At 39.5% G+C, this 14,248-nt stretch overlaps 3 protein-coding genes across 3 annotated transcripts in view; 1 reads left to right on the top strand and 2 right to left on the bottom strand.

Annotated features, from left to right (window-relative positions):
* The window catches only part of LOC104781364 (probable cysteine protease RD19D), a 2,163-nt gene extending 1,164 nt beyond the window's left edge, over positions 1-999 (bottom strand). Inside the window, exons 1-2 of the mRNA XM_010506024.2 lie at positions 446-999; positions 1-126 (exon numbers count right to left, since the gene is read on the bottom strand). Coding sequence (XP_010504326.1) covers positions 1-126; positions 446-919 — 600 coding nt within the window. The 5' untranslated portion in view covers positions 920-999. The remainder of the gene's footprint in view (positions 127-445) is intronic.
* LOC104781363 (serine/threonine protein phosphatase 2A 57 kDa regulatory subunit B' epsilon isoform) lies at positions 8,044-10,234 on the top strand. The gene is made up of 3 exons (XM_010506021.2): positions 8,044-8,201; positions 8,283-9,520; positions 9,610-10,234. Exons 2-3 carry the CDS (start codon positions 8,348-8,350, stop codon positions 9,910-9,912), a joined length of 1,476 nt encoding a protein of 491 aa, XP_010504323.1. The 5' UTR covers positions 8,044-8,201; positions 8,283-8,347; the 3' UTR covers positions 9,913-10,234.
* LOC104781362 (probable pectate lyase 13) lies at positions 10,524-13,956 on the bottom strand. Its single transcript, XM_010506020.2, has 4 exons — positions 13,552-13,956; positions 12,554-13,448; positions 11,778-11,986; positions 10,524-10,846 (listed from the first exon to the last, which is right to left on the bottom strand). The coding sequence occupies exons 1-4, from the start codon at positions 13,689-13,691 to the stop codon at positions 10,585-10,587; spliced, it is 1,506 nt and encodes a 501-aa protein (XP_010504322.1). The 5' UTR covers positions 13,692-13,956; the 3' UTR covers positions 10,524-10,584.

The raw sequence follows: 14,248 nt of genomic DNA, 5'->3' as shown, positions 1-14,248 counted from the left end.
ACAGACCGCTTTATCACAATCGACAAGTTGTTGTTCGCTAAGACTGAGGAGCTTCCCGGTGGAGACAAAATGGGCTCCTTCAGCTGCTCCTGTTGTGCTAAATGCCCAGCACGATCCACATGCACCCTTCACATCCACACACACCATGACCATGTAGTTAGAAACCCATTGACAATATTCTCAAATCCAATTAATTAAGCCCAAATCTAAATTATAGTTAGAGACAATTCTCTATGAAACTACATATCAATTAACTACGAAACCAGGTGACAATTAGCAACATTAATTTGAGAATACTCTAAATCTACTAGTAAATTACGTGCCTAACTACAAAATAAAACAGACAGGTCATAATTTATATTCTTTCTACGTTGCAATCAAATATGTAATCAAAGCCTTTAGACAAGTTATATATATGTAACACTCGTAGATAGAAAGAACATACTTGATTCTTGACCTCGGTAACTCCACCTTTCTCCCTCCAGTCAAAATCATCAGGCAATCCCTCAACATCAACCATTGGTGCCTCCGCTCCAACTGTAACGCCACTGCCGCGGTCCACATCGGCTACTCCAGTGTACATCCGCTTGAACTCATCTTCCGTGAGGTCAGAGAACTGCGTGACTCCATGGACGGCGGTGGGGTCCATCATCTGGTGCTCAGCCGCCTTGAGGACGTTTTTGGCGAATATCCCAAGGCGGTGGACGTACTCCTCCCTAGTGGAGTAGCTCTTGCCGTAATCGGACATAAAAACCTGGAACTTGCTCTCCGTGTGGGTTCCGAGTAGATTCAGAGTCGGGCGTACTCGACGACCACCGTCCGTGACTTGGCGTATGGTGATCATGTCATCTATGGAAGCTACGACGTGGCAGAAGAAGATGGTGCATGTTATTAGCTGTGCTAAGGCTTTAGCCACCATGATCGATCGCTGTTATGGATAGGTCTTTGATTTGAGGTGGCCTTAGTTAGTCCCCAGAGATCTCGATGGCTTTGTGTGTTATATAAAGAGTGAGATGATTGATTACACACATAAGTTTAAGGTAACGAAAGTGTTGGAGAGATACATGCAGAGTAGAGACACGTGGGATGTCTGCATGTAGTAACCTAGTGTTACACAATGAAGCTGCGTGACACGTGTTTATGTCATCCAGAAGTTATAAATCAGACGTTTTAGTATTTGAGTCTAGAAGGAAAGAAAAAAAACGTATAGCCTGGTCAATTTGGTTTCTTTTAGTGATAAATCAAATTAAGTTATACGTTAGGTTTTACCATCGGACAGTGGCACACTGTGTTCTTTGCTAAATTGGTACGCTAGAGTCTATAGATATTATATGGTCAGAGTCAGAGAGTTCAAATTGGTGGTGCCAAATTACCCGGATCTTATAGCAAGCCACTGGTTGATTATATTTGATAGAGGCTTCGGCCCATATATCACAACAGATAGCAGATATTGTATTTTATTTCATCGTCACCCGTTTGAAAACAAAATAAAGTTTACTATCTAAATTTATAGATTTGAAAAGAAGAATCTTTGAAAAATTAGATTCTGTTATGAAAGTTAGAGAAATGGAAGTAGGTTTCTCTCATATCTTATTATTGATTCAATCGTTTAGAGGTTACATATATAATAAAATAAAGGCTTAAACATAAACTGATTTAAACTAAGACAATATGGCTGATAGGCCTTTGTGGTCTTGGACATGTATTAGCCGGTTATGGAAGTCCACTCCAAATATTTTACAACACTCCCTCTCGGATGACATAACTGTGCCGATGCTAAGGGATCAGTGCAATATGCTTGGGGGTGCTGCCTCATTAAAACCTTACCATGAAAATCCAGTGGGACAAAACCATGGTGAAAGAAAAAGAGTATATCGCGCATTGCTCCCCCTTGTTCTAAGCATTACTAGAAGTTCTTAAGTCTCTGCATTCCAATCTGGTGTGTGAGCTTCTTGAACGTCGATGTCGGTAAAGACTTGGTGAAGAGATCGACTGAGTTGTCACAGGATTGAACTTGTACCACTTGAACTTCTCCGGCCTTTTGTAGTTCATGTGTTAAGAAGAACTTGGGTAAGATGTGCTTCGTCAGATCTCCCTTGATATATCCTTCCTTAAGCTGTGCGATGCAGGTCGTATTGTCCTCATATATAACCGTTGCTTCCTTATCGTCGGCCATGCCACATTCTGTCCTGATATGTTGAGTCATCGATCTCAACCAAATGCACTCACGACTAGCTTCATGAATAGCTAGGATTTCTGCATGATTAGACGAAGTGGCCACAATGCTCTTCTTCATAGAACGCCACGAAATCGCCGTACCACTGAGTGTAAACACATAACCGGTTTAAGACTTTGAATTATGTGGATCCGATAAGTAACCTGCATCAGAAAAACCAACTAAACCTTCTTTGTTATAGTTAGTATAATATAAACCCAAATCTGTCGTCCCTTGTAGGTAACATAACACATGTTTGATATCATTCCAGTGCCTTTGGGTCGGACAAGAACTAAATCTTGCTAGGAGGTTCACGGCAAAACATATGTCCGGTCTAGTGTGGCTAGCCAAGAACATTAACGCTCCTATAGCACTGAGGTATGGCACTTCCGGACCGAGAATCTCTTCATCGTCCTTCTTTGGACCGAATGGATCTTTATCCAAATCAAGGCTCCTTACAACCATTGGGCTAGTCAATGGGTCAGCTTGGTCCATATTAAACCTCTTGAATACCTTTTCAGTATATGCCATTTGATGCACAAGGATTTCATCATTTATGTACTCAAGCTGCAATCCCAAACAGAACTTAGTTTTGCCTAGGTCTTTCATTTCAAACTCTTACTTGAGATATTCAACTGTTTGGGTGATTTCCCCAGAGGTTCCTAGGATATTTAAATCATCCACATATACTGCTATAATTACAAACCCTTTGTTTGCAAACCTTTTTATAAAAATACATGGACTGATGGGATCATTCTTATAGCCCTCTTTGGCTAGGTACTCACTTAGTCTATTGTACCACATTCGCCCACTTTGTTTCAGTCCATAAAGGGATTTGTCTAGCCTTATGCAATATTGTTCTCGAGAACCACTCTTATCTTTGAGCTCAATACCCTCTGGTAATCTCATATAAATTTTATTTTCCAGTGGACCATATAAATATGCGGGTACAACATCCATTAACCGCAAATCCAGTTTTTCTCTTATAGCCAGACTTATTAAATATCTAAAAATCGTTGCATCCATCACAGAGGAGTATGTCTCTTCATAATCTATTCCTGGTCTTTGAGAGAATCCTTGTGCTACAAGTCATGCCTTATATCTCACGATTTCATTACTCTCATTTCTCTTTCTTACAAAGACTCACTTGTGTCCAACTGGCTTTATATCGAATGGTGTCCTTAAGATCGGACCAAACACATTCCTCTTCAAAGAGTTTAACTCCACGTCAATGGCTTCTTTCCATTTTAACCAATCTTTACTTTGAGTGCACTCTAATATAGACGTGGGTTCATGATCCTCATTTATCTCAAGTGATACCTTATATGCAAATATTTCATCAATGTCGACATTCTTACGGTTCCATTGTATTCCAGACATGATATAATTGATTGAGATCTCATTATTATCAATACCTTCAGGTCCTTGAGGTTCAGCGTCCCAAACCTCATTCGGTACCTTAGGATTTGCCGCGGCGATGTCTATAATTTCCTTAACCTCAATTTTTTTGCACCTTTCTTAAATTTTCGAGGGTTCTTATCTTTGGAACCTAATGGTCTACCACGTTTCAAACGGGCCTTAGACTTTGTAGCAACTTGATTATTGTGTTCCTTTTGAACATCAATACGTATTGGTGCATTACAAGCTGGTATGTACGATTTTGTTACTCTCTTTGGGTCAACAAAGGAATTTGGCAATTGAATAGCTAGCTTTTGCAAATGTATAATCTTTTGGACCTCTGCCTCACATGCTAGAGTCCAAGGATCTTGCCAATTTAAGGATGTTTGATTCCATGATATTTCTTTGACCAGCTTGTTTGTCTCTCCACCCAACATAGAAAAATTCGGATTCAGCAAACTGACAATCCGCGTATCTGGCCTTAAATAAATCACCCGTAGTTGGCTCAAGATACTTAATTATGGTGGGAGAATCATATCCAACATATATTCCCATCCTCCTTTGAGGTCCCATCTTGGTACATAAACGGCACACCTGAATGTTTTTAGATGGGATATGTCTGGCTCATGACCCGTTAATAATTGGGATGGTGAATATTTATGTTCACTAGATGGCATGATGCGTATAGGCTCAGCTGCATGTAATATTGCGTGTCCCCAAGCCGACACAGGAAGCTTCGACCTCATAAGCAATGGCCGAGCAATCAATTGAATACGTTTAATGAAGGATTCAGCTAATCCATTCTGTGTATGGACATGTGCCACAGGATGTTCCACACTCACCCCCATGGACATACAATATTCATTAAACGCTTGGGATGTAAATTCACCAGCATTTTCTAGACGTATAGTCTTAAGTGGAAAATCTGGAAAGTGGGCTCGCAGACGTATAATCTGGACCAGCAATCTAGCAAACACAAGGTTTCTAGTTGACAATAAACAAACATGCGACCATCTGGTCGATGCATCAATAAGGACCATGAAATATCTAAACGTCCCACAAGGTGGGTGTATTGGTCCACATATATCTCCTTGTATCCTTTGTAGAAAATTTAAAGTCTCTTTAATGACTTTCACTGGTGATGGCCTTATAATAAGTTTCCCTTGTGCACATGCTACACACGTGAGATGTTTAGGGATAACTTTTCTCTCTTTAAGAGTGTGCCCATTAGAATTCATAATTAGCTTACGCATCATGTTCGAACCCGGATGACCAAGCCGGTCATGCCATAAAGTGAATTGTTCATTGAACATTTTATTCATTGCCAAATTAGCATCTATCATATTAATCTTAGCATGATAAAGACCAGTGGCTAGTGCGGGTATAGACTTTAGGACTTTCTTATGTCCTTGGGTGATTTCAGTAATATATAGGAATTCTTTGTTTCCTTCACCCTTTGTTTCAACATGGAAACCATTCAAACGAATGTCCTTAAAACTCAATAAACTTCTCTTTGAGCTGGGTGAATATAAGGCATCACTTATTTCAAGATGTGTGCCATTAGGTATTAAAATATGAGCCTGGCCGTAGCCCTCAATAAGGCTTGCTATACCTGCAGTTGTACTAATATTGGTATTTTTTATTATGAGATTAACAAAATATCTCTTGTCCTTCAAAATTGTGTGGCTTGATCCACTATCAACCACAAGTATATTCTTGTCCTCAGCCATTTCTATAATGGACAAGAATTTATGTTTTAAACTTAAATTAATAAAACAAGCAAATATATATTGAAGGAAAATAAAATAATTGAATTTAAACCAAAAATAATAATCCAAACATTAATCCAATCAAATGCAAAGCATAAAATATAAAATAAAATCAAGACCACATTTGAGTTTAATTATCCTCTTTCAAACAATCAGATGTTTCATAATCCAACATGTCATCCTTCTCATGGTCGAAATCACCTTCACCATTGAGATGAACCAGGTTAGCTTCTGGATTCTTTTTCAAATTCTCTTAATAGAGATCAACAAGGTGCTTTGGAGTTCTACATGTCTTTATCCAATGGTTCTCCATACCATATCTATGACAAGTGGACTTGGTCTTATGTTGCGGTTTAAATGTCCCGCGGCCTCTACTCCGACCACAGCCGAAGCCTAATCGGTTTCCACGGTCTTGACCACCAAAATTGTGTCCTTGGTAGTTCCCACGACCAGGACCACCACGTCCACTTCCTCCACGGCCACGACCATATTTGCCCCTATGTACATAGTTAGACTCTTTAGTCTCTTTGGGCTCTTTTGGCTCTATGGGGTTTTTCTTTGTCATGTCAACCTTGTGTGCTTCTGGTAATGGAGCTGTACCAGGAGGTCTCAATGCATTATTCATCATCAATAGCTCATTGTTCTGCTCAGCAAGCAGCAAACAAGAGATGCGACGTGCATATGTCTTAAACCCCTTTTCACGATACTGTTGTTGAAGCAGTATGTTATTAGTGTGAAAGGTTGAGAATGTCTTCTCTAGCAAGTTCTTCTCAGTAACCTCGGTACCACATAACCTTAGGACTGAGACTATCTTAAATAGCTCTGAGTTATACTCATCCACGGATTTGATGTCCTGGCTCCTTAGTTTTTTCCAATCAGATTGAGCCTTTGGGAGGAGCACTGTCTTTTGGTGTCCAGATCTGTTTTTCAACTCTGTCCAAAGGTCAAGAGGATCTTCAACAGTGAGGTACTGGTTCTTGAGACTCTCAGCAAGGTGGTGGCGTATATGCATAATTGCCTTGTACTTGTCCTTTTCGGCACATTCAACATCATCCTCAATGCATTCACATAAGTCCTTTGATTTCAGATGGATCTTAGTGTCCAAAGCCCATTGCAAGTAGTTGTCTCCAGAGACATTAAGGGTACCATAGGAGAGGTTGTTGAGCTTTGCCATCTGCATAATACAAAACAAACATCCGATCATTAGCATGTGGTATTTGAGACCGAACCATGCAATCAATATTAGGCCATGTAGTATTTGAGACCGAACCATGCCAATCACTTAGGGCCATGCGGTATTTGAGACCAAACCATGCCACTCTATTACACTCAAATTTCGTGGATCATGCATGAAAAAAAACAACAATCCTAGATAATATATGAACTAACATGCAAAGTTTTCCTTTTTCTTAAAATTTTCTTTTCTTAGATTAAATTCCTTTTATAGTTAGGATTAAGACTAAATTCAGGAAATATTTTTCTAGGCTTTTAGGATAATAACTAGAATTAATTTGGGAGTTATCCTAATTTATGATTTGAATTTTTTTTCATGCAAGCATAGAGCAAATCCGATTTTTAAGATTTAATATTATAGTTTTGATTTTTAAACAAACAACCATAGATAATCGGCTTTAAACTTAGAACAAGCTGCTTAACAATTTCTCTTATGAATTTCGAATTTAAATTTCTAGTTCTAAAGCTTTCATGCAACCGAATTTACAAGCAATCAAACAACAATAACAATCGGATTTAAACAACCTAGAACAACCAGATTAATTTTAGAATTTTTGGTTTTAGTTCTAAGGTTCTCATGTAACAAGCAAACAATCAAAACACAACCAGATTTTAATCATAGCATAATTGGTTCAATTTTCAAACAATCTAAGCAGCCCTAAACCTCACAGCAATCGATTTTAAAGTTTTAAGAGTTTTAGAGTTTTAGGGTCTAAAAGCTTAGGATTTTATTTGTTGATTGTTTACTTGTAGATTTTATGGTTCCATTAGATTTAAGAGATCAGGTTCGATTCATAGGTTCTAAGGGGGTTTGATTTATTTACCTTCCACCGTTTGGAGGTTGACTGGAATTGAACCGGGAGCTAAAGACCTTGGTTTTACTTTTAGCTTGATCACAAACCTCGAACTCGAACTAGATGAACACACGAACCGATCACGAACACAGGTTGAACACGAACTGATCTTCGGACAGGAACTAGTCACAAACAAGGATTGATCACGAATAGGTACCGATCGTCGAGCTTGAATCACGAACTAGATCCGGTTAGGAACTTGGACGAACTAGGGTTTATGAGCGGCGACAGTTCAGGGTTAGAAACTTTTTCTCAGTTGGAGTTTAGAGCTTTCGTGCTGATAACGTGTTATGAAAGTTAGAGAAATCGAAGGAAGTTTCTCTCTTATCTTATTATTGATTCAATCGTTTAGAGGTTACATAGTAAAGCAAAGGCTTAAACATAAACCGACTTAGACTAAGACAATATGGCTGATGGGCCTTTGTGGTCTTGGACATGTATGGCCCGGTTATGGAAGTCCACTCCAAATGTTTTACAACAGATTCTACATGTACTTAGTCTTCCCATTTAAAATTTCTCTAACCAATCATAATATTTGTTTTATGAAGTTGCATCTTATTTATATAACTTTTATGCAAAGCTTTCAATACATGGTTAAAAATACATGTCCCCAAACTTGATCCTCCTCCTCCTTCATTCTTACATCAAATCTTCTTTCTCACGGTGTTTCTGGTTTCGGCCTAAATGTTTCGCTTCTTTCTCAGATTCTCCGATCCATTCAACGTTTCAGAGGTAAATTATATAATCTTTCTTCCTCCATCATTCGTTTCAATCAACGACGAATCTTTCTGGTTACGTTTATTCTTTTTACAGGGTTCTGAATCAATCCAAAAAAGGTTACGTTTTTATTGAACCCAAAAGAAAAAAAAAAATCGAAGATGTTCAACAAAATCATTAAACTGGGTCAGAAAAAATTCAACAAATCAGATCAACACCACCAAGATAACAACCCTTCCACCAACAACGTCGTCCGCAGCAGCCGCACTGCACCCACCACCGCATCCTCTGTTTCGAATGGCGAGTCTCAAACGACGGCTTCTTCTCCTTCTCAGACACCAAACCACCCAATGTTCACAACAACGCCGACCCTCGAAGTGCTTCCTCTGTTAAAAGACGTGTCTTCCTCAGATCGGCCTCTCCTCTTCATGAAGAAGGCTCACATGTGTTCTTGCCATTGTGATTTCTCTGATACTCTGATAATGCCACGTGAGAAAGAGATCAAAAGGCAGACGCTTCTTGAATTGGTTGATTTCCTTCACTCTTCCTCTGGTAAAGTCAATGAGACGATGCAGAGTGAGCTTATACGAATGGTTTCAGCTAACATATTCCGGTGTCTCCCACCTGCGCATCATGAGAACACTGGAGCTCCTCCTGAAGGGAATGATCCTGAAGAAGAAGAGCCTTATCTTGAGCCATGGTGGCCTCATTTGCAGCTCGTTTACGAGCTTCTTTTGCGGTACGTCGTGTCTTCCGAAATCGAGCCTAAGACTGCGAAAAAGTTCATCAATCACACCTTTGTCTCGAGGTTACTTGATTTGTTTGACTCTGAGGATCCTAGGGAGAGGGAGTATTTGAAAACTGTGCTTCATAGGATCTACGGCAAGTTTATATTTCACCGCCCTTTTATCAGGTGTTCGATTTATAACGTTTTCTACAAGTTCTTGTATGAGACTGAGAGGTGCATTGGTGTTGGTGAGTTGTTGGAGATCCTAGGAAGTGTGATCAATGGGTTTACAGTACCTATGAGAGAGGAGCATAGGTTGTATCTTGTGAAAGCTATTTTGCCACTACATAAGTCTAAGAGTATCTCCATCTACCACCAGCAGTTGTCGTATTGCGTGACACAGTTTGTGGAGAAGGATTACAAGTTGGCTGATTCCGTGATCCGAGGCTTGTTGAAGTTTTGGCCGCTTACGAATTGTCAAAAGGAGGTTCTGTTCTTGGGAGAGTTGGAAGAAGTCTTGGATGCTACAGAGCCCTCTGAGTTTCAGCAATGTGTTGTTCCTCTGTTTACTCAGATTGGGAAATGTCTTAATAGCGCACACTTCCAGGTTCGTTTCTTTTTGATACAACAAGTCAAATACATTTTGAGCTATAAATTAAGTGTTTTCATTGTTTATAAGAGATGTGAGGAGTGCAGGTGGCAGAGAGAGCTCTTTTCTTGTGGAACAATGAACATATCGTAGGCTTGATTGCTCAGAACAAAGACGTGATCTTCCCTATAATATTTGAAGCATTGGAGAGGAACATGAAAGGACATTGGAACCAAGCGGTGCACGGTCTATCTGAGAACGTTAGAAGAATGTTTCTTGAGATGGACACTGATCTTTTTGAGGAGTGTGAGAAACAACACGCCGAGAACGAAGCTAAAGCATGCGTAATGTTGGAACAAAGAGAATTGACATGGAAGAAACTTGAAGAAGCTGCTTCTCTAGCTGCTTAACTAAAGGCTACATTGATGACTTCTTAGCTATCTTTTTTTTTCTTTCTTTTCTTATCAAAAGTAATGTTTTTTTAGAAACACTCTAATAATTGGGTTGTTTGTTTGTTCTTTCTTATTTTTTGGGTCTCTTGTAAATGGCGACCGGGAATATTAATCCACATGTCGCCGACGAGATCATGTCATAGAAGATAAAAATTTAGTGCTGTTCATTGCTGCTTCTGCAAAACTTGGTAGGAACTACAAGTGTGTTTCTTAACTACTCCTGAGTCCTGACTCATATTTTTTTTTTTAATGAAGACACTGATTTTGACTTGGACTTGTAGTTCATTGGTTTGTTGTTCTATATTTTCAAACACACTGTACAAAGCACTTTTTAACGTAGTATTCGTGAAGATGAAATAAAAAGGTAGTGGACAATGGACATGGAAACAAAAAGTTGAGTAATAGAAAGATGAAGATGTTACATCCTCCTGATGAACCAATGCATTTGATTGGATGAGACAAAGTTCGTCTTTGACGTTGCCTTCACATTTCCATTTCCATTTCCGGTTTTGCATTGTTGCAAAAAGAAAAGTAAGAAAATAATGGAGAGAGAGAGAGAGAGAGAGAGCTACTTTACACCAAAAACCAATCAATTTGAACGGTTCAAATCCTATTTGTTATCCATTCGTTCTACAACAATAATAGAGTTGATGATAATGACAAAACCGAAATCATTAACAAAGAAAACAATAACGTTAAACGCGGCTGCGGCGGCGGTGCATGGCTTCCAAATATCATCCCAAAGAAATTGCTGTCGTCGCCGCTGCTGCTGCTACTACTTCCTCTTGTTGTACCGCCCATACCACTCATATCACCAATCCCTCCACCGCCGCTGCTGCTGCCTTCACCTCCAAACGGTGAATAAGAATTGCCACTCTGACCTTGATCATCCCTGTACTCACCAAAAAAAATATCTCATCAGAATTCAGAAAGTTATATAAGATTTGATTATACGTTAAAGGTCAAAAAAGGATACATTAACTAATGCGATTTAAAAGGACTTTATGTATCCATAGAAAAAGGAATCATCTTTCTACGCAATGGTCCCCTCTAACTCTAACTCAAAATGACATCATTACTCCCAAAAAAAACTAGTTGGCTTTTGTATTATAGAATGACAAATAAATTAGATTTGATGTATCAAAATGTAGCTGCATCAAGATCTTAATTAACACAATATGACAGACATTTAGACCGCCCCCAATAATCCTAAAGGGACAAACAAAAATGATGGAAACTCGAAAAGAATAAAGTAGTAAAATATGAAAAATAGGCAAGTGGGTAGAGACATTAGTCAAGTTGGTCGGTTCCCCAAGCAGACGATCACGTGCAACTCTCTCTACTTGGAATTTTGGAATACTGCCAAAATCCTATTGTCTCACATTCTCTCAATGAGAGATTCTTTTATTCAGATTCGAATTAGTAATGATTTACCAAATTTCCAACTAATAATACTCTAGTTACATATCTTCATTTTAGGAATAATTTTTAAAACTATAACTTAAAACCTCAATAAAACTAAGGACCAAAATATTCTACACTAGTATGACAACTTAAATTCGACCTAGACAATTTTCAAAACCCCTTATTATATAACACGTAGTGACAAGAACAAGACTATAAAATAGAGAGACTAAAAAACACAAACCAAAATAGTAAAAAAAATAGGGTTGTTATCAGTGGCTTGGACTTAACGACAATAGCAAATCATAGGCTCCTTCACAGCTAATTTTAATTAGTAGTATAAGATCATGCTTCATTTTTTCTTTAATAAAATGTTCTCATTAAAAAGGGTAAAAACAAAAAAGTAGTCGTAGTAGTACCTGGGACCGCCAAAAACGCCAGCGTTTCGAGTGAGCTGGTCTACGAGAGAAGCAGCTTTAGGGTCCACACTAGAAGCTTTAGAGTACATTGAGCTCATTCCTTCACCAGATGCCACAAAGAAAGCTCCATTCTCCATCAGATCTCCTTCTGACCTCCAATTCCAATTCGCCCATTCTCCATCGTCTTTCGAGTCCACTCTCTTCGTCACCTGCATTTTTGTTTTCACCAAATCAGCAAAAACAATCTCTGTCCCACGCCCCGTCGTAGCGCGTGGTACTACTTAAAACAACAAAAAAAAGAAGTGTGTGGAGGAGGACAGAGAAGAAGAAGAAGCAGCAGCCCACATGGCTGTAATGCACTTATACTATACACATACCATCGCTATCTCTCACTCCTCGTAGACCCAATTCTCATAAAAAAATTAAGATTCTTCTTTCTTTATGTCATTTTTTTTTCCCATTTACATAAAAACTTATAACCGGATATTTGAAGATATTTTTTTTCCTCCTAGTAGCTAAAGACCAACACAACAACTGTCCATGTGAAATATGAACTGGACTCATAGGAATGAAAACTACACATTTGTCTCTATGGTTTTTAAATCTATCCACAAAAACATACTAAATAAACCCTAAAAAGTTCTCGAAGATAAGAAGTGTTTGTTCCCACATCATTATAATAACAACAACAACATGTAAAAAAAGGAAAGATTTTTAGATATGGGTAACTCAAAAAAAAAAATGTAAACTTTGTAGTAAGATTAAAGTTACAGTACCTCTTTAGCGCTAGGATCAGAAGGAGCAGCGTAACGATTCCCTTGGCTGTTAATGGTTGGATTACCACTACCACCAATAGCATACATCTTCCACTCAGTGAAATCATTATTCACAACATGAATATAACCTCTACGACATCTAGGCATCCTCTGAACAAGCCCTTGTCCGAAATGATTAAACGCTATCGTCACCTGCATCCCCGTATCAGGCCCGTAGTTATCGTCATGACCCAACAACATCACCTCGTCGTGGTGCGTGAAGTAGTTGTTAGATATCGTTATAGCTGTTGAACCCATCACCGCATCTATAAGCCCGTCGGTGCAATGGCTCATGGAGCAATGGTCAACCCAGATCTTCTGAGATCCGAAGATCGAGATCCCGTCTCCGTCGGATCTACCTCGTTTCTCGAATCCAGCTGATGGTTTACAGTCGTAGATGTGGAGATTGTGGATGATGATGTGTTGAACGTATTGTAGAGTTAAGCATCCGTTTCCTGTGATGTGTACTGCTGATCCACGGCCGTCTAAGGTCTTGTAGCTGCTGATGATGAGTTCTTGTTTCAATCTGATGAGCATGTTCGAGGAGAAGACGATCCAGAGGGGCTCTTCTTGGATAACGCCGTAACGGAGTGTTCCTGGAGTTGGGTTTGTTGGGTTGTTGTCGGAGGAGTCGGTGACGACGTAGATCTTGCCGTTTTTGCCTCCGAGTGTGCCGTGTCCGAAGCCGATTGAACAGTCGGCGAGTCTTTGACGGTTTGATGACCAGTCTGAGTCGCTGCACTTCCAGCAATCGTCGATTGGGTTTCCGGTACGGCAAGAGGAGGAGGAGGATGAGGATGAGGATGAGGAAGAGGAGGAGCCTAGTTGTCTTCTTGCCATAGATGCATTGACACTCCTGTGAATTTTAGAGGAGGAAGAAGAAGAAAGATTTAGTTTTTATTGGGAAAATGTGAAAGGAGAGAGAGAGAGAGAGAGAAAGATGGGAACTTTTTGATTACCTGATGACATGGAGAGCGACGGAGTCAGGGGAAGGATGTTGGTGAGGGAGAGTGAGATTTAGGGGTTTAGTAGCGGCGAGGAGTGTGGAGAAGAAGAGGCAGAGAATGAAAATGGTGTTTGTGAAGTTCGGGAGAAGCATCTTTAACGGCGGATTGTGATTTGGTTTGGTTGGTGCTTGATTTTTTGGCGGTGAATGTTGGTTGGGTCTGGTCTAAGTGTCAGAAGAAGAAGAAGAATGTTGGTTTAGAAATGTGGAGAGAGAGAAGCAGAGAAGGATATGAAGTCCACATGAGAGAAAGCTTTGTAGAAGAGGAGGAAGAAGAAGCTGCTGCTGCTTTCTCTCTCTCACACTCTCTCTCTGCTTCTCTGCCTTCTTGCTGGAAACAAGGCTAATATGTTTTCTTGAGATTTTGACTCTGTTTCTCTTAGAGATTTGTGTCCACTTGCGTTGGTGGAGATTGGTTAGAATTTGGGCCTCTCGCTTGCAAAGAAAGCCCATATTAACTTTGAGCCAAGAGGCTTCAGTTCATATATCTTCATGGAACAACAAATATACATCTCCATGTCTCGTAAAAGTCGTCGTAGCTAGCAAGTTGGTCTTCATTTGTTCGACTAATGTCGGCTTAGACTTTAGAGAGTCTCCAGCCTCTCCACATGTCTCATATCTTCAGATTATCTAGGGACTTTCTGTAATGG

This window comes from Camelina sativa, chromosome 4 (genome assembly GCF_000633955.1).
Source record: "Camelina sativa cultivar DH55 chromosome 4, Cs, whole genome shotgun sequence".
Lineage (NCBI taxonomy): Eukaryota > Viridiplantae > Streptophyta > Magnoliopsida > Brassicales > Brassicaceae > Camelina > Camelina sativa.
This window is presented reverse-complemented; position numbering and strand designations above follow the sequence as displayed.

Bases quoted from the DNA above. Each gene is read 5' to 3' on its own strand.
- LOC104781363 (XM_010506021.2), top strand. From the start codon at position 8,348: ATGTTCAACAAAATCATTAAACTGGGTCAGAAAAAATTCAACAAATCA. The intron at 9,521-9,609 runs GTTCGTTTCTTT...TGAGGAGTGCAG, and splicing joins TTAATAGCGCACACTTCCAG to GTGGCAGAGAGAGCTCTTTT.
- LOC104781362 (XM_010506020.2), bottom strand. From the start codon at position 13,691: ATGCTTCTCCCGAACTTCACAAACACCATTTTCATTCTCTGCCTCTTC. The intron at 13,449-13,551 runs GTAATCAAAAAG...TAAAATTCACAG, and splicing joins GTCGCTCTCCATGTCATCAG to GAGTGTCAATGCATCTATGG. The intron at 11,987-12,553 runs GTACTGTAACTT...ACAAAAATGCAG, and splicing joins CTGATCCTAGCGCTAAAGAG to GTGACGAAGAGAGTGGACTC.